General features: G+C 42.5%; 1 protein-coding gene and 1 non-coding gene across 2 annotated transcripts; one reads left to right on the top strand and one right to left on the bottom strand.

Moving 5' to 3' along the window:
* Positions 1–11,209: 11,209 nt before the first annotated feature.
* On the bottom strand, positions 11,210–11,282 carry TRNAR-CCG (transfer RNA arginine (anticodon CCG)). The gene has a single exon. It is a non-coding gene; the product is annotated as a tRNA-Arg (tRNA).
* Positions 11,283–17,350: 6,068 nt separating this feature from the next.
* On the top strand, positions 17,351–27,259 carry KPNA2 (karyopherin subunit alpha 2). The gene is made up of 11 exons (XM_005887761.3): positions 17,351–17,506; positions 19,099–19,196; positions 19,346–19,483; positions 21,223–21,311; positions 22,433–22,701; positions 22,864–22,958; positions 23,055–23,318; positions 23,505–23,738; positions 23,969–24,151; positions 25,277–25,426; positions 26,913–27,259. The coding sequence occupies exons 2-11, from the start codon at positions 19,122–19,124 to the stop codon at positions 27,003–27,005; spliced, it is 1,590 nt and encodes a 529-aa protein (XP_005887823.1). The 5' UTR covers positions 17,351–17,506; positions 19,099–19,121; the 3' UTR covers positions 27,006–27,259.
* The last annotated feature ends 476 nt before the right edge of the window (positions 27,260–27,735 follow it).

Here is a 27,735-nt window from a genome sequence, read left to right as displayed (position 1 = left end):
GCATTCTTTGGCATTGCCTTTCTTTGGGATTGGAATGAAAACTGACCTTTTCCAGTCCCATGGTCACTGCTGAGTTATCCAAATTTGCTGGCATGTTGAGTGCAGCACTTTCACAGCATCATCTTTCAGGATTTGAAATAGCTCAACTGGAACTCCATCATCTCCACTAGCTTTGTTCGTAGTGATGCTTCCTAAGGCCGACTTGACTTCGAATTCCAGGATGTCTGGTTCTAGGTGAGTGATCACACCATTGTGATTATTTGGGTCATGAAGATCTTTTCTAGATGGACCTTTGTCGGCAAAGTAATGTCTCTGCTTTTTAATATAAGGTCCAGGTTGGTCATAGCTTTTCTTCCAAGGAGCAAGTGTCTTTTAATTTCGTGGCTGCAGTCCCCATCTGCAGTGATTTTGGAGCCTAAGAAAATAAAGCCTGTCACTGTTTCCATTGTTTCCCCATCTATTTGCCATGAAGTGATAGGACCGGATGCCATGATCTTTGTTTTCTGAATGTTGAACTTTAAGCCAACTTTTTCACTCTCTTTCACTTTCACCAAGAGGATCTTTAGTTCTTTGCTTTATGCCATAATGATGGTCCCGGCAATCTTGATTCTAGTTTGTGCTTCATCCAGCCCGGCATTTCGCATGATGTACTCTGCATAGAAGTTAAATAAACAGGGTGACAACATACAGCTTTGACATACTCCTTTCCCAACTTGAAACCAGTCCATTGTGGTTCTAACCATTGCTTCTTGACCTGAATATAGATTTCTCAAGAGGCAGGTAAGGTGCTCTGGTATTCCCATCTCTTTAAGAATTTTTTACAGCTTGTTGTGACCCACACAGTCAAAGGCTTTGACATAGTCAATAAAGAAAAAGTTTTTCTGGAACTCTTTTGCTTTTTTGATGATCCAGTGGATGTTGGCATTTGACTTCTGGTTCCTCTGCCTTTTCTAAAACCAGCTTGAACATCTGGAAGTTCACAGTTCACATACCGTTGAAACCTGGCTTGGAGAATTTCGAGTATTACTTTGTTAGAGTGTGAGATGAGTGCAATTGTGTGGTAGTTTGAACATTCTTTGGCATTGCCTTTCTTTGGGATTGGAATGAAAACTGACCTTTTCCAGTCCTGTGGTCACTACTGAGTTTTCCAAATTTGCTGGTATATTGAGTGCAGCATATAAAGATCATTAACTTCTAATAAATGTAGGTCTCTTTCTGGACTTTCTTCTCTGTTATTTCATCTGTTTATTTTGGTGCCTACAATGGGACATTATTATAATGATCTTATAATATAGCTCTATTTTCAAAAATTGTTTTGACTGTTATAGTTTTTCTTTTTCCCAAGTGAACTTCAAGGTTATTCTGCTAAATTGAAAAAAAAAAAAATGACCCTGGGATTTCTCTGGCAATCCAGCAGTTAAGACCCCATGTTTCTACTGCAGAGGTCACAGGTTTGATCCTTAATCTGGGAACTAAGATTCTGCATGACTCACAGTGTGGCCAAAAATAAATAAATAAATAACCAACACAATTTGCATTAAATTAAAATTCCACTAAATACATAGATTTGTAAAGGAATTGGCAACTGTCATGTATTATCTTTGTAGTCATGAAAATCGAATATCTCCTCATTTTTTAACCTCTTCTCTCTGTTAGAATATTATCATTTTCTTCACCTAAGCGCTAACCATCTCCTGGGTAATATAAAAAGATCTTTTTTCCTTTATATTTTCTAACTGGTTTTGGTAGGTGTATAGAAAGGGTACTGATTATACCTGATCATATATATATATATATACACTGATATATATCGATATTTACTGCTTATGTCCCAATTTGTATATATACAAAAATATTTCAAACTGTTTGCCATAGATTCCCTTGGGTTTTCTCAGGAGAAAACTGTAAAATTTTGAAGTAGTGGTATTTTGCCTCTTCCTCTCAAATATTTGTAAAACTTTCATATTGCATTGATGAGAACTTCAGTTCAGTTCAATTCAGTCGCTCAGTCATGTCTGACTCTTTGCGACCCCATGAATTGCAGCACACCAGGCCTCCCTGTCCATCACCAACTCCCAGAGTTCACTCAGACTCACGTCCATGGAGTCAGTGATGCCATCCAGCCATTTCATCCTCTGTCGTCCCCTTCTCCTCCTGCCCCCAATCCCTCTCAGCATCAGAGTCTTTTCCAATGAGTCAACTCTTCGCATGAGGTGGCCAAAGTACTGAAGTTTCAGCTTTAGCATCATTCCTTCCAAAGAAATCCCAGGGCTGATCTCCTTCAGAATGGACTGGTTGGATCTCCTTGCAGTCCAAGGGACTCTCAAGAGTCTTCTCCAACACCACAGTTCAAAAGCATCAGTTCTTCGGCGCTCAGCCTTCTGCACAGTCCAACTCTCACATCCATACATGACCACAGGAAAAACCATAGCCTAGAGTAGATGGACCTTAGTTGGCAAAGTAATGTCTCTGCTTTTGAATATGCTGTCTAGGTTGGTCATAACTTTCCTTCCAAGAAGCAAGTGTCTTTTACTTTCATGGCTGCAATCACCATCCACAGTGATTTTGGAGCCCTCCAAAATAAAGTGTGACACTGTTTCCACTGTTTCCCCATCTATTTCCCATGAAGTGATGGGACCTGTGATGAGAACTTCACGAGCTATTAAATAATCTCAATCATAGTCATCGTCTTTGCATTATAAGTAGTTCTCATTTTCAGGGAACACCTCAAGTATTTCACTTTCAAATGAGTAAAATTTCACTTTAGTTCAGGGATGTCCACACCATTTCAGCTTGGAAATCTGACAGACACCCCTCTTCTTTTATTGCTTTCTTAATACTACTGATCTGATTGTGTCTTCCACGTACTTTACCTTCTCACTCGTCGTTTTTATCTCTTTATCTTTTTCCTTTTCATTCTGATTTCATTTTCAGTAACATCAACTATATGTTTGGCTGTGCCTCGAATGTATGATTTCTTAGTTCTCTGACTAGGGATAGAACCCATGCCCCCTGCTGTGGAAGCACAGAGTCTTACATACTGGACTGCCAGGGAAGTCTCCTAGTTGGTTCTTTTTCTGTTGTTCCTGTTGTTCTTTCAACCCAGTCTACTCCCTGCTTGTAATTTCCTGATTCACAAGAACAATTGCTTCTTGTTCTTTTTTGAAAAATATCTGTTCCTTGAAATTGTCTTTGGGATTCTTTGTCATCTTTATTTGAGGTATATCTTCCTCTGAGCATTTTTAAGGGGGAATTTAATAGAAGGAGTTCCCTGATGGTCCACAGATTCCAGCACTTTCACTGCCAGGACCCAGGTTTACTCCCTGGTTAAGGAACTAGGATCCTGCAAGCCATGCAGCACAGCCAAAAAAAAGATAGAAAAAAGAAAGCTATTTTTTAAAAACAAATGCATTCCATTGTTTTTATATATATATAATTTTAATGTATTTATTTGTTCTTGGCTACACTGGGTCTTCATTGCTTTACATAGCCTTTCTCTAGTTGTGACAAGTGGGTGCTACTCGATGACGGTGTGCAGGCTTCTCATTGCAGAAGCCTCACTTACTGGGGCACACGGGCTGTAGGCAGATGGGCTTCAGTAGTTGCGGCTTGTGGACTCTAGGGTAGGGGCCCTGTGGTTGTAGTGCTCAGGGTTAGTTGCTCCACAGGCAGCACATGGAATCCTTTTGGACCATCGACAGAAGCGGTGTTCCCTGCATTGGCAGGCAGATTCCCATCCTCTGTGCCACCAGGGAAGTCCAAAAGACAGCTATTGAGAATAATATAATGAATACCTGCATAAGCATGGCCCAGTTTTATCAAACCTTAATAATTTTTCCATATTTGCTTCTTTTTCAATGCTTAAAAATTACAGATATCATTGGTGGTGGCCAGTCTCCTGGATGACTGGCCTCTAGTGACCCCTGCTTCTCTGTGTTCACACCTTGTGTAGTCCCCCTGCACTGTATGTCCCCTGTAGATGTAGCGGGACTGGTCTGAGTGGCCCATAGCATATGGAAGAAGTGATAATAAACGCTTCCAAGTCTAGGTTACAAAAAGACTGAACTCTCACCTCTTTCTGTTTTCATCACATAATTTTATTTCTTCTTAGCATGCCCCTCCTTCTTCACTCTCAAAATCTCATCCTTTCTCTTAGATCATTTCCCCTGAGGGAAGCCAGATGCTGTAATGTTATCAGACAGTCCAAAGAGGCCCATGGCCAGGAAGCCACTGAAGTCCTCAGCCAACAGCCAGTGAGAAGCTGAGGTCTGCCAACAGCTGGCAAGTGAACATGAAGTCAGATCCTCTCCCAGTTGAGCCTCCAGATAAGACTGCAGCCCCAGCCCAGAGCTTGACTGGTCTCCTCCTGAGGGACCTGAACCATCTGGTAAACCATTCCCAGATTCCTGGGGCAGAGGAAGTATGAGTAATAAGTGTTTATTGTTTTAAGCTGCTAAATTCTGGGGTAATTCATTTTGCAGTAGTAGGTAACTAATACAGGGTTGAAGGCCCCTTAGGCTCCTCCCTAATCCAATTTCTTTTCCTTCCCAGGGATAATCTTTATGCTGAACTGGGGGTCTCTACCATTCTCCTGAATGTTTTTCCTATTATGACTATGCTAGCTGCCACTGTAAAAAGATATCATCAATTAATGTTGAGGAGTTTAAAAAATTATAATTCTAAGTTTTGCTACATTCCATAAAATATGCACTTGTAGTTCAATAACAGAGAAGGCAATGGCACCCCACTCCAGTACTCTTGCCTGGAAAATGCCATGGATGGAGGAGCCTAGTGGGCTGCAGTCCATGGGGTCGTGAAGAGTCAGACAGGACGGAGCGACTTCACTTTCACTTTTCACTTTCATGCATTGGAGAAGGAAATGGCAACCCACTCTAGTGTTCTTGCCTGGAGAATCCCAGGGACGGGGGAGCCTGGTGGGCTGCCGTCTATGGGATCGCACAGAGTTGGACATGACTGAAGCGACTTAGCAGCAGCAGCAGTTCAATAAATGATCTCTGAAATGAATGATAATAAAGTTGGGGAACTTTTCCTTTTTTAATGTGGGAATTGCCTAGTCTAATGTTATAATGAAACGTAAAAGAAAATCTATTGTTAATAATAGCTTGCACCTACTGAACACTGTTCCAAGTATTAAATCTTTGTATAAAATATTTTTTATAAATCTTTGTACAAACATATGAGCTTTTACTTTTATTATCCCAGATTAGGGATAAGAGAAAAGTTAAGTACCTTGCCCGGGGTTATACAGCTAGTAATCAATGGATACCAAAACCATTAGCTACTATCAGTCCGTAGAAATTAAAAAGAAGGGGAAAGATACAATTAACATAAACGCAGCTGTTAGAGGCCTCCTCTGCAAATGACCATGAGGTCTAAGTGGATCATCATAACTGCCTTCTTCCATCATTTATTCTGTGCTTCTACCCTCCGTTGGGCAAGGCTCAGTGCTTGGTAGGGAGACTCAAAACTTTATTCCTGTAAGACTTGTGTTCTCGGCAGTCCTGTCGTTATTGGATTGCTGTACTTTCCCATTAACTGAGTCTTTGGGACAAGAGCACACTAAGATGTACCTCCCGTGAGTCCTTGGATTCCTCTTTCCTCCACTAAGTAGCAGAGCCATTTGCCCCTTGGTAATCACATCATTCACGGGACTGTCAGAGCTGGGGCTGCTGTAACCAAGTACCACAGCCTGAGTGGCTTATACAACAGACATTTGTTTCTCACAGTCCTGGGGCTGGAACTCTGAGATCAGGGTGTCAGTGTGGCTGGATTCTGGTGAGAGCTCTCTTCCTGGCTCACAGATGGCTGCCTTCTTGCTGTATTCTCACACGAGAGAGAGAGAGCGCAGCAGAGAGATGGAGAAAGGGCGCCAGACACTTCTCCTTCTCATAAGGACACTGATCCATCACGGGGCTCCACCCTCGTGACCTCATCTGAAAGCCTCACCTCCCCATAGGGTAACACTGTGACTTTCACCAGTCGATTTGGGGGTAACATAAATATTCAGCTCATAAAACTGACACCCCCTCCCCTTCTCCGCCTGTTGATTCAGCAGCCTGGGGGTCCCAGATGGTCAAGGGGCAGCCTCATCTCCAGTTGAATGGAGCCATAATAGTGTCTCCTGGCCTAAACATCTCTCCACTGGTCACTAGGACCTCTGGACCCACTGAGCCTCTGCCAAGGAAAGCAAAAAAAACGAAATAAATCTTCCAGTGAATCATTAGCAGTCATAGTGGGAGAAGCCACCCCTACCTCCTCTCCTTAGTTCCTGGACCGGCGCATCCTGGCAATGTCTAAGTCCAGGAATGGTAGTGCTAACAGAAGCCCTGCAAGCAAGGAAGGCAAATCCAGACCCAGAACACGTGTCTGTCCCTGTGAGGACCGGCTGCTGTCCGCACATCCCAGACTCACTGCAAACAAGAGATTATTGTTTTGCCTCTCAGGATGCGACCCTCCCCTTGAAGAAGCGCCCTCTGCTGGCCTTTCCTAAGATCTGCGGCCACGGGCATGCTCTTGTAATTGGCATCTATCAGTCTTGGTTCCTTACGCTTTTATTTGAGGAACCTTTCTCCTTTTATTTGAGGAGTTGAGATGCCTCCTGGTTTCATTGATGGAGGTGTTTGTGGTTCCGCTTCTCATCCCCCTTGTGCTTTTGTAGGATTTCTGAGAGAAGTGGAGAAAAGTGGCAACCGTACTGTAATCTGGTAAAATTTTAAAATATGACAATTCCGAATGTTGATATTATTGGATTGTATTTTAATATTAATCCTGGTGTACTTTCTGACATTCTTATATGAGTTTGGAAAATTTGGCTGGATATAATACTAATATTTATCGCTTGACCCACTCCTCACTTTGCCTGAAATTGTGTGCATGAATGCTCAGCTGTGTCCAACTCTTTGGGACCCCGTGGACTGCAGCCCGCCAGGCTCCTCTGTCCATAGAGTTTTCCAGGCAAGACTACTGGAGTGGGTTGCCATTTCCTACTCCAGGGAATCTTCCCGACCCAGGGATCAAACCTGCATCTCTTGTGTCTACTGCATTGACAGGTGGATTGCTTACCATTGAGCCACCTGGGAAGCCCTTGCCCCTGAGATTGCTTGGGGACAAAGAAAAAAATGATTAAAATGGGGACAATTAGAAAGGCCCTAATATGTTTTTCATGAGGTATATCAATAATATAGTCATACCATCCCTCTTTCTCAAGCCTCTAAGGCAATTCTTAGATGAGGAGCCAGCTCATTCTTTGTTATGGGGCTGTCCTGTGTGCTGTAAGATGGCAAGGTCACCATGTCTGCCAAGGAACCTCAGAAGGCTAGGTGAGTATTAGCTGCAATACCTGCCGCCCCAGTCTTAGTCAGTGATGGAAAAACCATCTCAGAACTGTCTCAATTGGCCATTTATGTTTGATAGTATGAGACTGGTTGATGATAAGCAATGCATCGTAAAACTTTCAGATGGAAAAGAGAATGTTTTGTGGACCATTTGTTTTGGGGTATCTGTGTGTGGCAGTTTTAAGTTGTTAGTTCTTAAAATCTTTTAAATGGCAACAACTGGACCAAAAATCTGTCAGAGAATTTTGAGACTCATTAAAACCAAATTCAATGAGAGGATAAAAAAAAAAAAAAACCAACAGTCTTCATCACCTAAAATCAACAGTGACCATGGACTATGGAAAACTCAAAATAAAATGTGCAACGTTTGCGCTGAGGAAAGGTGCCGATGTTTTGTGTGGCTAGTTGGTATGCAAGCCTCTTTTTAAGAAATTACCTCTTCCCCTTAATGGGAAGAATTGATGGGAGGGTGATTCCTCTGTGGCCCCATGAATCAACAGGAGAAAGTTGGGCCACTTGTAAGCTTTTCCCGGGAAGCTTGATTCTGGAGCAAGTGACCCTGGGATGATGAAAGCCATCAGAGGCACCTTTCGCAAGTCTAGCTGCATGGCAAGTGGCAAGGATGGCAGCAGTGGTGGCCTCTTGGCAGGTGGCTGGCCCTGGGAGTCACTGTGCTTCCAGCTTCTTCTTTTGGGGGGCCTTTGGTGTGTCCTTTGAGTCTTGCTGGCCCCCACAACTGGTCCTCCAGTTTTTCCCACCCCCCGTTTAGTAAGCACCCCCCTTCCCCATGGCTTTCCAATGAGTTCTCTTTTGCTTTGCTCAGGTTGGGCTGGTTTGTTTTCATTGTTAGAAACAAGAAGGAATTAGCAAAGGAGACTGAGAAGCTGATTGGACAACTGAGAAAAAGGAGATTTTTCTGGAAGCCTGTGAAAAAACGGTTTGTTTCAGGAAGGAACTGGCCAAGAGTTTCAAACTTCAGGGCAAAGTCAAGCAAGAGAAGGAGTGAAAGATATCTCTTAAACTTGCCAATTCAGAGGTCAGTATCTGGGAGGAATGTGTCCAGCGACAGGGGAGCAAGGAGTACCTGCCAGGTGGAAGGAAGGAAACCCTGGGTGTGCAGGAGCTGCCCTGAGGCAGCTTGGCTGTGTGGAGGGAGGTGCCATGGTACCACCTGTCTGCCAGGTGCCCAGGACCAAGGGTGAGCTTTTAAAGAATAGAGAAACTGTAGAATGTTCGGGGGCTCAAAGGAAAGCCGGGAGAAGGAAACTAAAGTTATAGACAGGGTGGGGGGGTGGAATTAATGGGCTTACACCTTTTAAATGTTTACTAAGTGTGGTGGTTCAGACGGTAAAGAATCTGCTTGTCATGCAGGGGACCCAGGGATTGAACCTGGGTTGGGAAGATCCCCTGGAGAAGGGAACAGCTACCCACTCCAGTACTCTGGCCTGGAGAATTCCATGGACTGTATGGTCCATGGGGTTGCAAAGAGTCGGACACGACTGAGCGACTTTCACTTTCACATCACCAATACTCTTGCCTGGAGAATTCCATGGACAGAGGAGCCTGGGGGGCTATACAGTCCATGGGGTCGCAAAGACTTGGACCCCACTCACAGTTTGTTTTTTTCACTCTAGTATGAGACAAGTTTCCTGAGGAGAAGGGGGTTCAAAGCAAAATCAAAGGGAAGGAATGGCTTGGGACTGGAGGAGGGACATCCTCTCCATGTGAGACAAAAAAGGGAAGAAATGGGGGAGATGGTGGAGGTGAGGGAAGGCGAAAACGTCGAACTTGCATTGAATGACTTGAATCCGGGGTGTTCAGTAGGCATTGACTTCAGCTGGGATGAACTATGGTGAGTGAGTCACAAAAACACCTGCCAGAGAGAAGGCCCGGGGCTGAGACGAGAGGTTGGCGGAGGTGGGGGAGTCGAGTGAGCTCGCTGGAGGCCTGAGCAGGCCAGTCAGAAGCCCAAAGCATGGAGAGCCTGTGAGGAGTTAGTCTTGCCCAGCCCTCAGGCTGAGGGTTGTGTGTCAGAGCAATCTTGCCTTGGGACCAGGGAGACAGTGTCGCTGTCCGTTGTCCCCAGATGCTTCCCACAGGTGGAAAGTGGAGACAAGGAAATTCTAATTTTTTAAGGACCTACTGTAGCAAGGACCTAATGTGGCCACCAACTCTGAGGCACCAGGAATGGAGCTGGAAATCATGCCCTGGGCTTATTCATTTGTTAGTCTGTTCTGGCTTTTAAATTTAGCACCATCTTGCTAATCTTAAAAGGGGGCGGGGGGTGGTGGTGGTAAAGGTATCAGCTAAAATTTCCCATTGATTGTTTAGCTTTTTTTCTTGAATAAATGTTTAATTTTGGAATAATTTCAGATTTAATGTTAATAATTTCATAAAGCTTGCAAAGAGGGCTCCCATATACCCTTCAGTCAGTTTCCCCTAATGCTACCATCTTATATTACCATGTACCTTTGTCACAATTAAGAAATCAACATTGGTATAAATCACTGCAGATTGTGACTACAGCCATGAAATTAAGACACTTGCTCCTTGGAAGAAAAGCTATGACAAACATAGACAGCACATTAAAAAGCAGAGACATTACTTTGCAAACAAAGGTCCATCTAGTCAAAGCTATGGTTTTTCAGTAGTCACATATGGATCTGAGAGTTGGACTATAAAGAAAGCTGAGCACTGAAGAATTGATGCTTTTGAACTGTGGTGTTGGAGAAGACTCTTGAGAGTCCCTTAGACTGCAAGGAGATCAAACCAGTCCATCCTAAAGGAAATCAACTCTGAATATTCATTGGAAGGACTGATGCTGAGGCTGGAGCTCCAATACTTTGGCCACCTGATGAGAAGAACTGACTCATTAGAAAAGACCCTGATGCTGGGCAAGACTGAAGGCAGGAGGAAAAGGGGACGACAGAAGATGAGATGGTTGGATGGCATCACTGTCTCAATAGACATGAGTTTGAGCAAGCTCCAGGAGTTGGTGATGGACAGGGAAGCCTGGTGTGCTGCAGTCCATGGGGTTGAAAAGAGTCAGACGTGACTGAACTGAACTGATAATTGTGCGTAGCTAAATTGCAGAATCTACTCAGATTCCACTGGTTTTCCCCCTACCGTCCTTTATCTGTCTCAGGCTCAAACCCAGGATCCCCACATAGCATTTATTATTTGTTTTTTCAAAAGTAGGACTTAACTCTGTGCTATTTCTCTTGTACAAGTTTTACAAGAAGAGTTTGAACTTTTCAAGATCGTCAGCCGAACCAGTCTGGAAAGCTTAAACTCTGATTACATTTCTTTTATTACACTAATTTGCAAATCAAATACACACACACACACAAACCTTACGTTTCAACCACAGGTTGCTGTTCATTGTACTTTAAGGACAAAAACCATAAATTATATTATATTTGTATGTTTTAACAGTTTCTTATAAATTCTCCTTAGTTCTAGAAATGTTTGCAGCCAGCACAATTGGATCTGCTCACACACGCCTTGGGATAAGGATGGGGAGGCAGTTTTCCATGTGTGCCTGCCCATGATGAAATGCATTTTTAAAAGACAGAAAAAGAGATGATGCCATCTATCCAGCTAGCATTTGGTGTTTCCTAAGGCTTTTTTCTTTAAAAGATGAATATAAACTAGGCAAGAGTAAATGCTTCTCTTTTGGGCCACATCTTAGTTTTCTCTTGCAAGGTCTTAATTGCACTACAGCTGAGAATGCATTTCCGATTTGTAAATACAACAGCCGTGGAGATCGCAGCAGAGAAAGCGAAATCACGACATTTCAAAATCTACTTTTGTGCCCATCATTGCTTTTCTCTCCACCAAAACTAATCTTGGTGCGACCCAGATGGGACTCGAACCCACAATCCCCAGCTCCGGAGGCTGATGCCTTATCCATTAGGCCACTGGGTCACCACAGGATCCGGGTTCTCACACCGTCCTCTTACGTGATGCCATCATCGTGCCCCGCCCCCGCGCTTTGTGGCCTCACGTCAGGCTGCTTGCGATTTGGGAATCGCCGCCAGTGGCTGCAGCACGCGCCTGCGCCTTCGGCCTGGCCCGCCGCCCTAGCCTCTAGGCGCATGCGCATGAGCTACCTCGGCGCCGCCGCGCTGTCCTGGTACTGCTCGGCAGGCACGCAGGCGGGTCTGGGTATCTGTGGGAGGGGCGTGCTTTTCCTTAGGTTCTTTTCGGGAAGGGTCTCAGTCTTGACTGTATACTAGACGCTCTTGGGGGGAACTTTAAACAAAATTCCAATGCATGGCCTCCCCCACCCCCGTTCTAATTGTTTACCCGGGCAGGCCCAGGCCTCTGCATTTCGGCATGTCTGCCGCCTTCCTCTAGCGTGAGGTCCCCACAGCCTTCCCGTCCCTAACAGTCTCCCCCTTCTCCTTTGCCTCGTTTGTTCTATATATGTTAATTGGATAACTTTTTATGTGCTGGGAACTGTCGGGGGTTTCCAGGGTGAACAGGCTTTTCTTTAAATCTGCCCCGCTGCTCCACTCACCTACATCCATATTTCTCCCCATCTCTTCTTTCCCTCCAGATTAAAGAGAAAATAAACAAGGTCCCTACATACAAAATAATGCGAATTTTGTTTTTATCTTAAAACTAGATGTTGGATAAAGATTTAGAGATTTTATGGTTCCATGCATAATACCTTTTTGCTTGTTGCACGTAAATGTGCTGCTTTTATTTCTTTTTATACACTTCTTTCTTTTTAGACACATAATACCTGTTCACTGTAAAATTGTTTAAATAAAAAGAAATAAATAAATAAAATTGTTTAAATAGGGGTGAGCCAAGCAAAGAAAATTGAAACTGACTATAATTCTAGTGTTCAGAGTCAACCACTGTTAACATTTTGGTGTGTTTTTTTCCAATTTTATGTGTCTGTTTGTCATGTCAGTTTTACTACCTGTGGATCCTGAGTCATCCAGGAAATACTTTTCACAGACACTAGGACATTATCAGTGAATAATAACTAATCACACAGCAACGATGGTGCAGACGCGATGCTAAGTAGAACTGCCACATTATTGAGTCCAGGCAGTCAGACTAAGCTAGTAATAATAGTTAGGCTTCACCTTTGTGCAGTGGAGGGGGCGTGGTTGTTGGCTAGCTTCACTTAAGAACATCTTTGATAGTCAGTTCAGTTTAGTTCAGTCGCTCAATCATGTCCGACTCTTTGCGACCCCATGGACTGCAAAATGCCAAGCCTCCCTGTCCATCACTCAAACTCATGTCCATTGAGTCGGTGATGCCATCCAACCTTCTCCTCCTCTGTTGTCCCCCTCTCCTGTCTTCAATCTTTCCCAGCATCAGGGTCTTTTCTAATGAGTCAGTTCTTCTCATCAGGTGGCCAAAGTATTGGAGTTTCAGCTTCAACATCAGTCCTTCCAGTGAACATTCAGGACTGATTTCCTTTAGAATGGACTGGTTGGATCTCCTTGCAGTCCAAGGGACTCTCAAGGGTCTTGTCCAATACCACAGTTCAAAACCATCAATTCTTCTGCACTCAGCTTTCTTTATAGTCCACAACTCTCACACCCATACATGACCACTGAAAAAAACAGCTTTGACTAGACGGACCTTTGTTGGCAAAGTAATGTCTCTGCTTTTTAATATGTTGTCTAGTTTGGTCATAACTTTTCTTCCAAGGAGCAAGCGTCTTTTAATTTCATGGCTGCACCATCTGCGGTGATTTGAAGTCCAAGAAAATAAAGTTTGTCACTGTTTCTACTGTTTCCCCATCTATCTGCCATGAAGTGATGGGACCAGATGCCATGATCTTAGTTTTCTGAATGTTGAGTTTTAAGCCAACTTTTTCACTCTCCTCTTTCACTTTCATCAAGAGACTCTTTAGTTCTTCCTCGCTTTCTGCCGTAAGAGTGGTGTCATCTGATATCTGAGGTTTTTGATATTTCTCCCACCATTGTTGATTCCAGCTTGTGCTTCATCCAGCCCAGTGTTTCTCATGATGTACTCTGTATATAAATTAAATAAGCATGGTGACAATATACAGCATTGACGTACTCCTTTCCCTATTTTGTACCAGTCTGTTGTTCCATGTCCAGTTCTAACTGTTGCTTCCTGACCTGCATACAGATTTCTCAAGAGGCAGGTCAGGTGGTCTGGTATTGCCATCTCTTTAAGAATTTTCCACAATTTGTGGTGATCCACACAGTCAAAGGCTTTGGCATAGTCAGTAAAACAGAAGTAGATGTTTTTCTGGAACTCTTGCTTTTGTGATGATCCAACGGATGTTGGCAATTTCATCTCTGGTTCCTCTGCCTTTTCTAAATCCAGCTTGAACATCTGGAAGTTCACGGTTCACGTACTGTTGAAGCCTGGCTTGGAGAATTCTGAGCATTACTTTACTAGCATGTGAGATGAGTACAGTTGTGTGGTAATTTGATCATTCTTTGGTATTGGAATGAAAACTGACCTTTTCCAGTCCTGTGGCCACTGCTGAGTTTTCCAAATTTGCTGGCATATTGAGTGCAGCACTTTCATAGCATCATCTTTCAGGATTTGAAATAGCTCAACTGGAGTTCCACCACCTCCACTAGCTTTGTTCGTAGTGATGCTTCCTAAGGCCCACTTGACTGCATTCCAGGTTGTCTGGCTTTAGGTGAGTGATCACACCATTGTGGTTATCTGGCTCATGAAGATCTTTTTTGTATAGTTCTTCTGTGTATTCTTGCCACCTCTTCTTAATATCTTCTGCTTCTGTTAGGTCCATACCATTTCTGTCCTTTACTGTGTCCATCTTTGCATGGAATGTTCCCTTGGTATCTCTAATTTTCTTGAACAGATCTCTAGTCTTTCCCATTCTATTGTTTTCCTCTATTTCTGATCCTTCCTCTGATCATTGAGGAAGGCTTTCTTATCTCTCCTTGCTATTCTTTGGAACTCTGTATTCAAATGGGTATATCTCTCCTTTTCTCCTTTGCCTTTAGCTTCTCTTCTTTTCACAGCTATTTGTAAGGCCTCCTCAAACAACCATTTTGCCTTTTTGCATTTCTTTTTCTTAGGGATGGTCTTTATCCCTGCCTTCTGTACAATGTCATGAACCTCCGTCCATAGTTCTTCAAGCTAATCTCTGAAGATCTAATCTAATCCCCTATCAGATCTAATCCCCTGAATCTATTTCTCACTTCCACTGTATAATCGTAAGGGATTTAATTTAGGTCATACCTGAATGGTCCAGTGGTTTTCCCTACTTTCTTCAATTTAAGTCTGAATTTGGCAATAAGGCGGAGAAGGCAATGGCACCCCACTCCAGTACTCTTGCCTGGAAAATCCCATGGACGGAGGAGCCTGGTGGGTTGTAGTCCATGGGGTCGCTGAGTCGGACTGAACGACTTCCCTTTCACTTTTCACTTTCATGCATTGGAGAAGGAAATGGCAACCCACTCCAGTGTTCTTGCCTGGAGAATCCCAGGGACGGGGGAGCCTGGTGGGCTTCTGTCTATAGGGTCGTGCAGAGTTGGACACGACTGAAGTGACTTAGTAGTAGCAGTTGGCAATAAGGAGCTCATGATCTGAGCCACAGTCAGCTCCTGGTCTTGTTTTTGCTGACTGTATAGAGCTTCTCCATCTTTGTCTGCAAAGAATATAGTCAGTCTGATTTCAGTGTTGACCATCTGGTGATGTCCATGTGTAGAGTCTTCTCTTGTGTTGTTGGAAGAGGGGATACTATAAGAATTATTTTAAATCCCAACCCTTGAATACATGTTTTTAATATTTTATGTGACAAAATGGGAATTATGCATAAATCACTTCTACCAGATAAACAAAATTCAGTGCATGTCTCTTGAGGAAACATTTTGTGCGGTGTTTGAGTTGCGGGCTAAACTAGTTGCCTTTTGGATGGAACACAGTTCTTACTTGAAAGAATGACTGACGGACTATGATTATTCAGACTTGGCCACACTTGAGTTTGCTTCTCTGGTTCAGCATCATTCTCAGGCTCACATCATTATAGCACACAGTCCATTGGAAGAGAGGGGATATCTCACAAAAGTCTCAGTAAATATTTTACTGTATTCTGTTACATCTTCATCAGCAAACCAGTTCCTGTGTCTGGGGGATGGAATGGGATTGGTTTAGGCCACACTAGGCCCTCTCCTGAATCTCCATCCCAACTACAATAGGAAGATTTGAGGGGGTGGGGTCTGTGCTTTCCCAGGGCAAGGTATCTGTCAAAGGCAACTTTCACTGTTGACATTTTACTTCTCTTTCAGGTTGTTTTCAAGTGCAAGTACAGAATAGTGGTCAGAGAGCATGGATCCTGGAAGGACAGGGCCTGGGTTTGAGTCCTGTCTCTGCCATTTACTCCTGTGTGAATGTGGACAAGTTACTTAACCACCCACTCTTCTCTTCTGTGAAATGGAACAGATAATAATGCTACCTCACAGAGTTGTGGAGATTAAATGTATTCATAAAGATAAAAAACTTAGAACACTTCTGGGCACATAGTACCCAATATTTATTTGTAAGCAAAAGAAGACCCACTATAGCTAGCTTAAACAACAAAGGAAGTGTACTGGATGATGTATTTGCAAAGTCATATAATTGCAGCCTTTTGAGGTAAGGCAGGGTATTGATCAAAGTTTTCATGCTTTCTCTCCAATTGTCTTACTGGATTTCTAGGATTCGCATCTCTCAGTTGAGAACAGAGCCTGCTTTCCTACCTCTCATCATTAAACAAAAGGCATAGGCTTCCCAACTGAATGAATTTAGGTCACATGACTGCCCCTGAGCCATTCACAGTAGCCCAGAGAATGCCCTGTAGAGACTGGTTTAGAGGTGAAATCCTACCACCTTGTGCATTTAGGCGGGTAAGATTATGCTGATTGGTTATGTGGGAGTAGAATGAACCTCCATGACTGCCATTACTGCTACACAATGAGTGAGGCTGGCAAAAATGCCTGCAGGAGGGACAAAGTTCATTGTTTGAATTCATAGTAAAAAAGAAAAAGCCAATACAGCTTTTCTTAAAAATACCCTTCTCAGAATACAGAAAAGCTGCTGATAACTATCACTGATGCTTTTTTTAAATTACAAGAAAATGCAAACATTTTATTTGAAATATATAAAATATAGCATACATCATAACTATAACAATGGATGAGTTGAACACAGACTATAAATAAATAACCGCATATAAGCTCAATTGTCTTGAATTTGATGATTATGGTGTGGTAATAGAATGTCCTTATTCTTAAAACACAAGCTGAAATATTTAGGGGTAAACGGACATGATTTCTCAAACTTACTCTCAAATGGTTCAAAAAGTAATATGTAAAAGCCATGTATATATAAATAGAGATACACGCGCGCTTGTGTATACATATACATATATGTGTATACACATCAAAATAGTAAATTAACATTTAACAAATATGGATAAAGATTTGCAGTTCTTTTGTATTTGAAATGATTAAAAATAAGACTGGAGAAGCAGGCATTAATCTTTTGTTAACATAGTTCTGCCTTCTATGCAGTCTTTTATGACACAAGTTAATAACAGGAACAACTAAAAAATGCAGCACATATCTGCCTTACCCCTCCCCTCCATGATGGCCAGAGACCCCGGCCAAGTTCTGAGTCCTATCGGGAAAAATGCATAGCAATATATTTCTTTATTAAGATTTTTAAAGAGAATTATTTTGGGAATCATTTGTGGTACTTAGTTAAGGCAAACATTCAGGAAAACGACCAGCCACCACACAGCGTTAAACGCATGCAAAGAGCTAACCCTCCGACCAAGATGGACAGGAACCGGCCCTGCGCACTGCATGCCGGGATCTGGAGTTTTTCTTCTCCGCACTGCAAGGCTCTCGGGGATCGCGCGGCCGCTCCCTTATCTCGCGATGCTATCCTATCTTCTTCTGGGCCCTCTGACCCCCTCCCCAGCTAACGTGTTTTTCAAATCCACCAATGGGCGTATAGCGTAAGCTCGAACCAGCCAATCGGAATGCGGAGCCACCGGGAAATTTAAATCGCGCCGGCCGGCTGCACGAGCCACACCGTCCTCGGGCTGACCGTGGTGGACGTTTAGAGGCAGCAGATCCCGCAGCTTGTGCGCCGCGCACCGCCTCCGGTGGACGCTTGAGCCTGCTGTGTAGGTACGAACTGAGGTCGCAGTGCAGCTGGAGCGGCAAAGGCTGGTCCGTAGGCCGCTCTCGGATTGCTGGAGGCGGGAGACGAGTCTCGGGGTAGACGCCCGGCCAGGCTTTGGCCTCTCTGGTCGATGAGGCCTCGGGGGCGTAGTTCGTTGACGAAACGGGTGTTTCACTGTGGATGCGAGTGCATGGGCTTCAGTGCCCGTGGCCTTGCGAACCGCTGCAGTCGCTTTTGAGTAAGAATTAAGAGTCAGGCCCGAGGACGAAAGCCTCGGTAGGGGGCCCGGCGCCTCTGGCTCCTCCTCCGCGGGTTCCCGCTGCTGCTTCCCTGAAATGGGGGTGGGGAAGGGGGTAGGGGAGGGGACTGGAGATGGAGGTGGCAGTTGGAAGTGCAATCTCTTAATTTGTAAGCCTTGGGTTGGCTGTGTCACAATTTCGTAAAAGAACAGAATGGAATTAAAGATAGCCACTTTGAAGGAGGACTTTTGTGATATTTTGGGAGATTGCTCTTAAGTAGGTGAGTTTGAGTGGAACGCAGCTGATACAGCCTCATTTAATGCATTCACTCAGAATTTCTGGAAATGAAAATGTGCGAGATGCTGAACTGCGTCGCAGGTGTTCAGGGTGGGCAGGAAATTTTATGAAAGTTTATACAAATTTCAGGTTTTTAAAAATTTTCAAACGTGCAGAATGTATCTGTTTTGGCCATTTAAAGCCTCGGAGCCTCGGAGAAGGCAATGGCACCCCACTCCAGTACTCCTGCCTGGAAAATCCCATGGACCGAGGAGCCTGGTGGGCTGCAGTCCATGGGGTCGCTAAGAGTCGGACATGACTGGGCGACTTCACTTTCACTTTTATGCATTGGAAAAGGAAATGGCAACCCACTCCAGTGTTCTTGCCTGGAGAATCCCAGGGACGGGGGAGCCTGGTGGGCTGCTGTCTGTGGGGTCGCACAGAGTAGGACACCACTGAAGCGACTTAGCAGCAGCAGCAGCAGAGCCTCCAGAAGATCTGAATTTGTGGCCCGTACGACATAGATTTTAACTGTAACCTTATTTCCCCTACGTTGTCTTCAGTTAACTATTCATGGATCCTATATAGAGTCTAGAGCCACGCTGTGCAGTGTGGTTGTCACCAAACGCATGTGGCTGGTCTAAACTGAGTTAATGCCGTAAGCGTAAAGTACCTGCAAGATCTCAAAGAATTAGTATGAAAAAAGAATGCAAAATAGTTCAGTAATTTTTTGATGTGTTGAAATGAGAAAATAGATATTGGAGTAAATAAAATATATTATTGAAGTTAATTTCATTTGTTCCTTTTTGCTTTTAACAATCGTGGCTACTAGGAAGCTTAAATTTATACAGCTTGCATTATATTTCTGGTGGACAGTACTGCTCCTGGAAGCCTCAGCCGTTCAGAGGGGAGGGGCCAAATATAGTTTGGCCAAAACTCCTTTTCCATAGTGCTGAAAAAGGAATATCCTCCTCTAGTATGGAAATACGAATTGAACGTGTATTTGGTAATTCCCTTAATGCTTATGTTATTGCCAAACAAAGTAATAAAAAGGAAATTTTTTTCTCTCCCTCATCTTGCAGCTTTCTCCCTTTGTCTCATAATCATGTCCACCAATGAGAATGCTAATTCACCAGCTCCCCGCCTTAACAGATTCAAAAACAAGGGGAAAGACAGTACAGTGAGTACCTTCTGTTGTTTTCCTAGTATTTTTTAAATGGGAAGGTATTTGGGAAGGGCGTCAAAACTTTGAGTGAATTTGAAAAATTGTCCTCACTTGGCAACTAACACTGATGTAATAGGTGAGATGATATGTTATCTTTTCTCAAGGAAATGAGGCGTCGCCGAATAGAAGTTAATGTGGAGCTAAGGAAAGCTAAGAAGGATGACCAGATGCTGAAAAGGAGAAATGTCAGCTCTTTTCCTGATGATGCTACTTCTCCACTGCAGGAAAACCGCAACAACCAGGTGAGGATATTTTAGCTTATGAATTATGGTAAACCCAGAAAATCAAAATGAGGCCTTTCTGAGATATTTAAATAACATGTCTTAGCTTTGTGGGTTTTAAGTGTCAAATGTGAAGATGTGTTTTTGTGTGCTCCTGGTCGGTAATTCTGACGGGTTATCTTTTCCCCGCCATCCTCTGTAATCTGTGGAGGCTGATTCCCAGGTTGTCTTTAGCTCTGATCTACCCTTCAAGTTTCCCTGCTTTTCCAGTTGCCAGCTTTTACTTTGAGTTGGCCATTCAAGTGTTCAGTGAAAGTTAGTATGTCCAGAACCAACTTTTTTTTCCCTGTCTTTTTCTTTCTCTTTCTCTCACTTTCCCTTTCCCCCTCCCTCTCTTTTTTTGTACTTGTCACCAGCTTTTTTCAGGTCTTTTTCCTCAGCTGTCTCTTGATTTTCTTTCTGTGCCACATACTGTTTACCTAAAAGTTTTCTTAAAATACTGCTTAAAACATCTTAGAAACTTTATGATTTTAAATCCTTTTTTAAAGGTTTTTTTGAAATTAGACCCATCTTAGAGTTCTACTCATGGAGACTTCATGATTTTATCAGAGTGAATGATTGAGTGAAAGTCACTCAGTCGTGTTCAGCTCTTTGCAACCCCATGGACTATACAGTCCATGGAAGCCAGAATACTCAAGTGGGTAGTCATGCTCTTCTCCGGGGATCTTCCCAAGCCAGGGATTGAACCCAGGTCTCCCATATTGCAGGTGGATTCTTTACCAGCTGAGCCACCAGGGAAACCCCATCCTGGATTTTTAAATTTATCTTTCATCTTTTAAAAATATTGGGCAATTTCCTGCTTTTTTCCCCCACATTATGCTTTCCTTCAGTTCTCCTCATTTTATCAGTGTTCTTTCCCCCCTACCCACACTGAATTCCACCTGTGTTCTGTTTTTCAAGTTTTATAGTCAAATCCCATCTTCTCTTTATAACACTTCTAGGTCATCCTAACAGGAAAAATGCTCCCTTCCCAGAATTCCTGTAGCACCCCATTCTGCACCACAAATGGAGAGTAAATTCTGTATGGTGCTATATACAGTGTTTTATATATATAATCATTTGTTCTATGGTTGTTCAGATTTTACATTTTCCTTGTTGTAAGGTTTTAGGGAGAATGTGATACTGTCTTTTTGAGTTAACTGTAGCTTGGTTCTCAAATACTACAGTTACCTCCAATCTGTAGTCACTACCTGTAATGTTTTTGTTTGTTTGTTTGTTTGTTTTGTTTTTTTACTTTATGTGAAGAGCCAACTCACTGGAAATGTAGTCACTACCTGTAATGTTTATGTGTGCTACACCACTGGCGAAATGCATGGATAACAGCCTTAGCTCTGCAGATTCCCCGCACATGGCCTCTGACTCGATCCCTTTTCCCCTAAAAGCATATCTGAATACAAGTGATTGAGACTAATGTAGGAATAACCTTCACAGTGCTCTAGTCCATTTTTTTAACCTATTCACAGCTACTTTTTTTAGTGACTAGATGCTGGGATACTTCATCACTTAAGACATCATTTAGTCATGACACCAAATTTGAGGATTGTTTTATATATTAAATAATGAATATTTAACAGGTGAATTTAAATGTGGGACAAACTTTTAGTAACTGATTATAAACATAGAAATGTCTTCATGTTTGGATTGCATTGTATTTAATCTTAAAAATGATAATTTGAAAATTAATTTCCCTGTTCTTGTAGGGCACTGTAAATTGGTCTGTTGATGATATTGTCAAAGGCATAAATAGCAACAATTTGGAAAGCCAGCTCCAAGCTACTCAAGCTGCTAGGTAAGTCTTGTCTTCTGTAGCATGAGTAAACTAAGAAATCAGCCTTTTTACATTTTGCGATGGCAGGTGGTGCATAGAGTAAAGGTTAAGCCAGGCCTAGGCGAATTTTCCGGAGAAGGCAATGACACCCCACTCCAGTACTCCTGCCTGGAAAATCCCATGGATGGAGGAGCCTTGTAGGCTGCAGTCCATGGGGTCGAGAAGAGTCGGACAGGACGGAGCAACTTCACTTTCACTTTTCACTTTCATGCATTGGAGAAGGAAATAGCAACCCACTCCAGTGTTCTTGCCTGGAGAATCCCAGGGATGGGGGAGCCTGGTGGGCTGCCGTCTATGGGGTCGCACAGAGTCGGACACGACTGAAGCGACTTAGCAGCAGCAGGCCAGTTTTCATTATAATCTTTGCTAATCTAAAATTTTCTGTAGTTGCCTAAAATTACATCTACCTCCAGTGATAATTTTTTGACATACTTAAGAAATGTTTTTTTGTCACTGGCATTTCAAGTCAGTGTCAGGAAAGTGGGATTAGCACACTCATTTAGAATGGTTCATCCATTTAGGAAATAAATATATTCTATTTATTAGACTCTTCCCACCCGCCATACATAACTATCTGTGACATCCATATTATAAGGGTTGATGATCTCTGCAGCCTCACAGCGGGGAGAAGCAGGTCCCATTGGCAGAAGATCAGGGAAACGTGTGTCCCCACTGCTGGCCAGAGTAATGCGGGCTAATGGACTGTGATGCTGTCGTACTGGCCAAGTGTTTAAGAAGTGGCAAGATCTAAAATAGATTTCTGCAGAGAGAAGGGTTCTGCGTCATTGGTAATATTTCAGTTTTGGAAAAAGTAGTTTAAGACACTACCTGTGGTAGCACCATGCAAACAGTCTGCTCAGTTTCTCTTAAATTCCAGGATATCTCAGCATTTAGTCTTCACTGTAAAAGGTTACTTAAAGTTCTAAACTCTTGGATTAAGATGCATTTTAAATTGTGTTTTTTATATGAACTTGTTTGGTCTCGAGTTGGCATTTTAAATTGTTGTGTTCCCCCCCCCCCCCCGTATGAACTTGTTTGGTTAATCACCTTCAACTTTTGTTTCTCTTTTTGCTTACCCATAGGAAACTGCTTTCTAGGGAAAAGCAGCCCCCTATTGACAACATAATCCGGGCTGGTTTGATTCCAAAATTTGTGTCCTTCTTGGGAAGAACTGATTGTAGTCCCATTCAGTTCGAATCTGCTTGGGCCCTCACTAACATTGCTTCTGGGACATCAGAACAGACCAAGGCTGTGGTAGACGGAGGCGCTATCCCAGCATTCATTTCTCTGTTGGCATCTCCCCATGCTCACATCAGTGAACAAGCTGTATGGGCTCTAGGAAACATTGCAGGTACTTGGATTTGAAATTGACTGAATGTCTCCAGTCATACTGAGGTTGGCAGAAGTGTCTTAGTGTATTTGTTGCATCAAGACACTGGTGTACTCAGTAACTGAAATTAATGGCGCTAGACAGGTAGTCATGGTTAACTTAGTCGCTGTCTTTTTTTTTAAGGTGATGGTTCAGTTTTCCGAGACTTGGTTATCAAGTATGGTGCAGTTGATCCACTACTGGCACTTCTGGCTGTCCCTGATATGTCATCTCTAGCAGTAAGTTACTTACCATAAGTCAACGTTTCTCACTGATTCTCATTTTTCTACCCCCCTTAGAAAACAGCACTTCATTGCGTTTTTCTTTCCCCCCAGTGTGGTTACTTACGTAATCTTACCTGGACGCTTTCAAATCTTTGTCGCAACAAGAATCCTGCACCCCCCTTAGAGGCTATTGAGCAGATTCTTCCTACTTTAGTACGTCTCCTGCATCACGATGATCCAGAAGTATTAGCTGATACCTGCTGGGCTATTTCCTACCTTACTGATGGTCCAAATGAACGGATTGAAATGGTTGTGAAAACTGGTGTTGTACCCCAACTTGTGAAGCTTTTAGGAGCTACTGAATTGCCAATTGTGGTAAGTTGATTTTCAAATGAGAATATAAAGTATAAGGAGCACAATCAGTTGGTATCAATATTGACATTGTATATTTTAGGCCATAATGAGCCTCTTACCTGTCAAAACTTTTAGGGTGTAGAGATTTTGAGTACTGCTGGAGTAGATAAAAGATAACTGCCAGCGTCAACTTTTTTTTCCTTTCAGACTCCTGCGCTCAGAGCCATAGGAAATATTGTCACTGGGACAGATGAACAAACACAGGTTGTAATAGATGCAGGAGCACTTGCCGTGTTTCCCAGCCTGCTGACAAACTCCAAAACTAATATTCAGAAGGAAGCTACGTGGACAATGTCAAACATCACAGCTGGCCGCCAGGACCAGATACAACAAGTTGTGAATCATGGATTAGTCCCATTCCTTGTTGGCCTTCTCTCAAAGGTACTATAGCCTTAGGACTTAATGGGCAGGCACTTGGTAGAGTTGTACTTCTTAAGATTCTTAATGTACTAATGCTAGGTTCTATTTAACAGTCCTTTGCTAGATAATAGTGACCTTTTTACTTTAGCTTGGATAGAACCAATTGGAAGTCTTAATCACTTTCTTCTAAAACAGTAGTTTTGGAATCTTATGGCCATTCTGAAATAAACCTGTTTCTTTATGTTAATTAGGCAGACTTTAAGACACAAAAGGAAGCCGCATGGGCTGTGAACAACTATACAAGTGGCGGAACTGTTGAGCAGATTGTGTACCTTGTTCATTGCGGCATAATAGAGCCGTTGATGAACCTCCTCACTGCAAAGGATACCAAAATTGTTCTGGTTATTCTGGATGCCGTTTCAAATATCTTTCGGGTAAGGCTTAACAAGACGGCATTTGTTTGAATTTGGACTCGATAATTGGTGTACCATTTAGATGATGGAGTGAGGGGCAGCTGAGTTTACTCAGTTAACCACAGAATCAGAAAACCTGTTTATGTGGGCCACACTCTTGATAAAAGATGTGGCAAAGGATTATGAGAGAGAGAAAGGAGATGACAGATGCATGATGTGACCTGAATTGAGGCCAGGTACGTAGATGAACGCTGTTCATACACATTTATCTTGTCAGGCATTAGTTCCCCTAATTTCATACTAAACTTTGGTGAAGTTAAATTTGAATGACCTGGTTAATTATATTTTTCTTTTGGTTCCATTCCCAATTGATCAAAGTGTGATAGCACATGGCACTTGATCGTAGTGTTTAATGGGTTTAATGGTTGCTTGGTCCCACCGAACAACTTTAAACCTCTGAGTATGGAAATTTTTACATAATCAAAGTTGAGTTTATAGTAATGATCCCTAATGTATATATCACCTAGCTTAAATAATTTGTCAACATTTGGCCTCTCTTTCTCCTCACCCTTTTATTTTGAAGCAAGTCAGTTATTTCATTTTTAAATATTTATGTCTCTCCTGAAAGTTGAGGACTTTAAAAACATAGCTAGCCATGATCATCATTTGTGTATATACCTAATAGATTCTTGATATCAACAAATAGTCCAGTTAGGGGAATTTCTTTTTACATACCTTAGGTTATTACCCTTGAACAGTGGTTCTCTTGCTTGATTTCCATACACCTTGGGATTGTCTGGGGTGCTTTTATACCAGTAATTTTCTATTCCCATCACAGACCAGTGGGCCTGGATATAGTGTTGTGTTTTAAGTTACCCAAGTGATTTTGATACACAGGAAAGGTTGAGAACTATAGTAACATCTTCATGGCTGAAAGCTACAAAAGTAGCTGCGAAGAGCGAGTACAGATCTGATTCCTTTGAATTGTTAAAAATGTGCAGTTGCATTTTATCTCATAGGGTTGTGAAGGAACTGCTAAGTGTGTGTTTCTGTCTGATATATATTGATAGTCAAACATAGACATTGTTTTCTTCATTAAAAGAGTTCATTCAAAGTTTAGTCTTCTAAACGTGGACTTTTTTTCAGGCTGCTGAGAAACTAGGTGAGACTGAGAAACTTGGTATAATGATTGAGGAATGTGGAGGTTTGGACAAAATCGAAGCTCTGCAAAACCATGAAAACGAGTCTGTGTACAAAGCGTCATTAAACTTGATTGAGAAGTATTTCTCTGTAGAGGTGAGTAAACTGGTGGTATTGATAGCTGGGAAGGTTAAGCCCCTAAGATATTTTTTCCTCATACTTTCTTAATGAGTCTTGATAAACATAGTAAAATATCAGCATAAGTATGCTATTGCATATAACATACATGTTTGTTCCTCTAATGTTTTGCTTGATAATAATACCATCTTTTAACTTGAAATATTAAAAAGTCACCAGTTTACTTTGGAATGAATAACCTCACGAATCTTAGAATGAGAGTCAGTTTGTGTAGGAGTTGGAGAAGTGGGCCAACCCCACAGCCATCCTCTGGCCTAATAGGCTGTTTTCTTCTTGACTACTGAAGAGTGACAGGTTAAGGAAATCTCTTTTTCTGTTATTGTAGTAGCATTTAAAAAAGTAACTTATTTTTGTCTGTGATGGGTCTTTGTTGCTATGCAAGGGCTTTGTCTAGTTGTAGCGAGAGGAAGCTACCCTCTAGTTGCGGTGTGCAGGCTTCTCATCACGGTGGCCTCCTGTTGCGGAGCACAGGCTCCAGGCCGTAAGGGCTTCAGTAGTTGTGGCTCGTGGGCTTCGTTGCCCCACAGCACGTGGGGTCTTCTCCGACCAGGGATCGAACCCATGTCCCTTGCGTTAGCAGGCAGATTCTTATCCACTGGACCACCATAATTATGGGAAGTCCCATAATTTTTTATTGAAGTATAGTTGATTTATAGTGTGTTTAATTACTACTATACAGTGAAGTGATTCAGTTACACATACGTATATTCTTTTCCATTATGGTTTATCATAGGATATTGAATATAATTCTTTGTTATACAGTAGGACCTTGTTGTTAATCCATTCTGTATATAAAAATTTACATTTGCTAACCTCGACCTGCTAACGCCATCTCTTCCCCCAATCTCCTCCCACTTGGCAACCACCTGTCTGTTTTCTATGTCCATGACTATGTTTCTGTTTGGTAGATAGGTTCAATTGTGTTATATTTTAGATTCCACATATAAGTGATATGTCGCTCTGATGACTTACTTCACTTAGTATGATAACCTCTAGTTGCATCCCTGTTACAGTAGCATTTCTTAACCTCTTCAGAACCTTCCCCTCTCAGGCAAACTTCAGTAGCCCTCCCTCCACTATTTGAGTTATTAAAATATGGTTCAAGATTAAAAGTGAAATATGCAGATGAAGACCTTAAGAGTGAATACTTACAGGTGTTGTGCTAAGTGAAATGAGTCAGACAGAGTAAGACACATACCATAAGATTTCTCTTGTATGTGGGATGTTTGAGGCAGGGGAAAAACAACACGTCAGCTCATAGAACAGATGGGTGGTTGCCAGAGGTTGAGGGTGGGAGAAATGAGTAAACTTTTTTTGTTTTTGTTTTCAGCTTAAATAAATTGAGATAAAAGAGTAAAGTGTAAATATAGATTGTTAGGCAGCTACCTCTTAGAAATGTGCCAAATTTATGGGATTATATTGTTTTGTTTTTAAATATTTGCAGGAAGAGGAAGATCAAAACGTTGTGCCAGAAACTACCTCTGAAGGCTACACATTCCGAGTGCAGGACGGCTCCGCTGGGACCTTCAGCTTTTAGCTGCGCACCCGAGGTTGACGCTGTTCGTTGTGCACTATGTTTGGTATAAGTTTGTCTCACTGTTTCTCTACTAAGAACTCTTTTTAAATGTGGTTTGTTATTGTAGCACTTTTTACAACAAAACTATACTTGAACAGTTCCAAACTGTACATACTGTATGAAGCTTCTCCTCTCAATGGGTTTCTTGTTTCTATGTGGAATTTCATATCTTGCAGTGTCCTGTAAATAAAGATTAAATTCCACCCTTTTCTTTACGTCACCATGCCAATGTGTTACTTTCTAATGTAGAGCTCTCACAGGTTGCGAACGAAAGGGAGTTGAACTGAACCCATGTGACTGCACTGGGGTGTATCTGGTGGCAGGCAGCACTTGATGTAAGGTCTGTCATGTCATCAAGGATACAGAATTGATAGCTTCCTGTCTGCTTCTGAATTCTGGCTTTGCTCTAGGCTGCTTCCCCGTTTGGTTGGTGAGAAATGGCCCTTGGAATGTCACGGGACATTTTTCACTGGACAAGTTTTTCACCAAAGAACAAATAAAATTTCCCAGAACCCCTCAGCCAGTGTCTTTTTAAGTCATACTGGCCACTGGGATAAAAATCTTAAATTTAATCTTAAATTTCTCCCGGAGTCACAAGTGGAATTCATTCCTCCCAATGTTCAAGGCTGAAAGTGAGTTCAAGGCTGCACCTGGGAAAATTTGACTGGTAAGGGGTGGGGTCCACGTATTG

This window comes from Bos mutus, chromosome 19 (genome assembly GCF_027580195.1).
Source record: "Bos mutus isolate GX-2022 chromosome 19, NWIPB_WYAK_1.1, whole genome shotgun sequence".
Classification (NCBI taxonomy): domain Eukaryota; kingdom Metazoa; phylum Chordata; class Mammalia; order Artiodactyla; family Bovidae; genus Bos; species Bos mutus.
The sequence above is the reverse complement of the archived record's forward strand: the minus strand, read 5'-3'. Positions and strand labels throughout refer to the sequence as shown.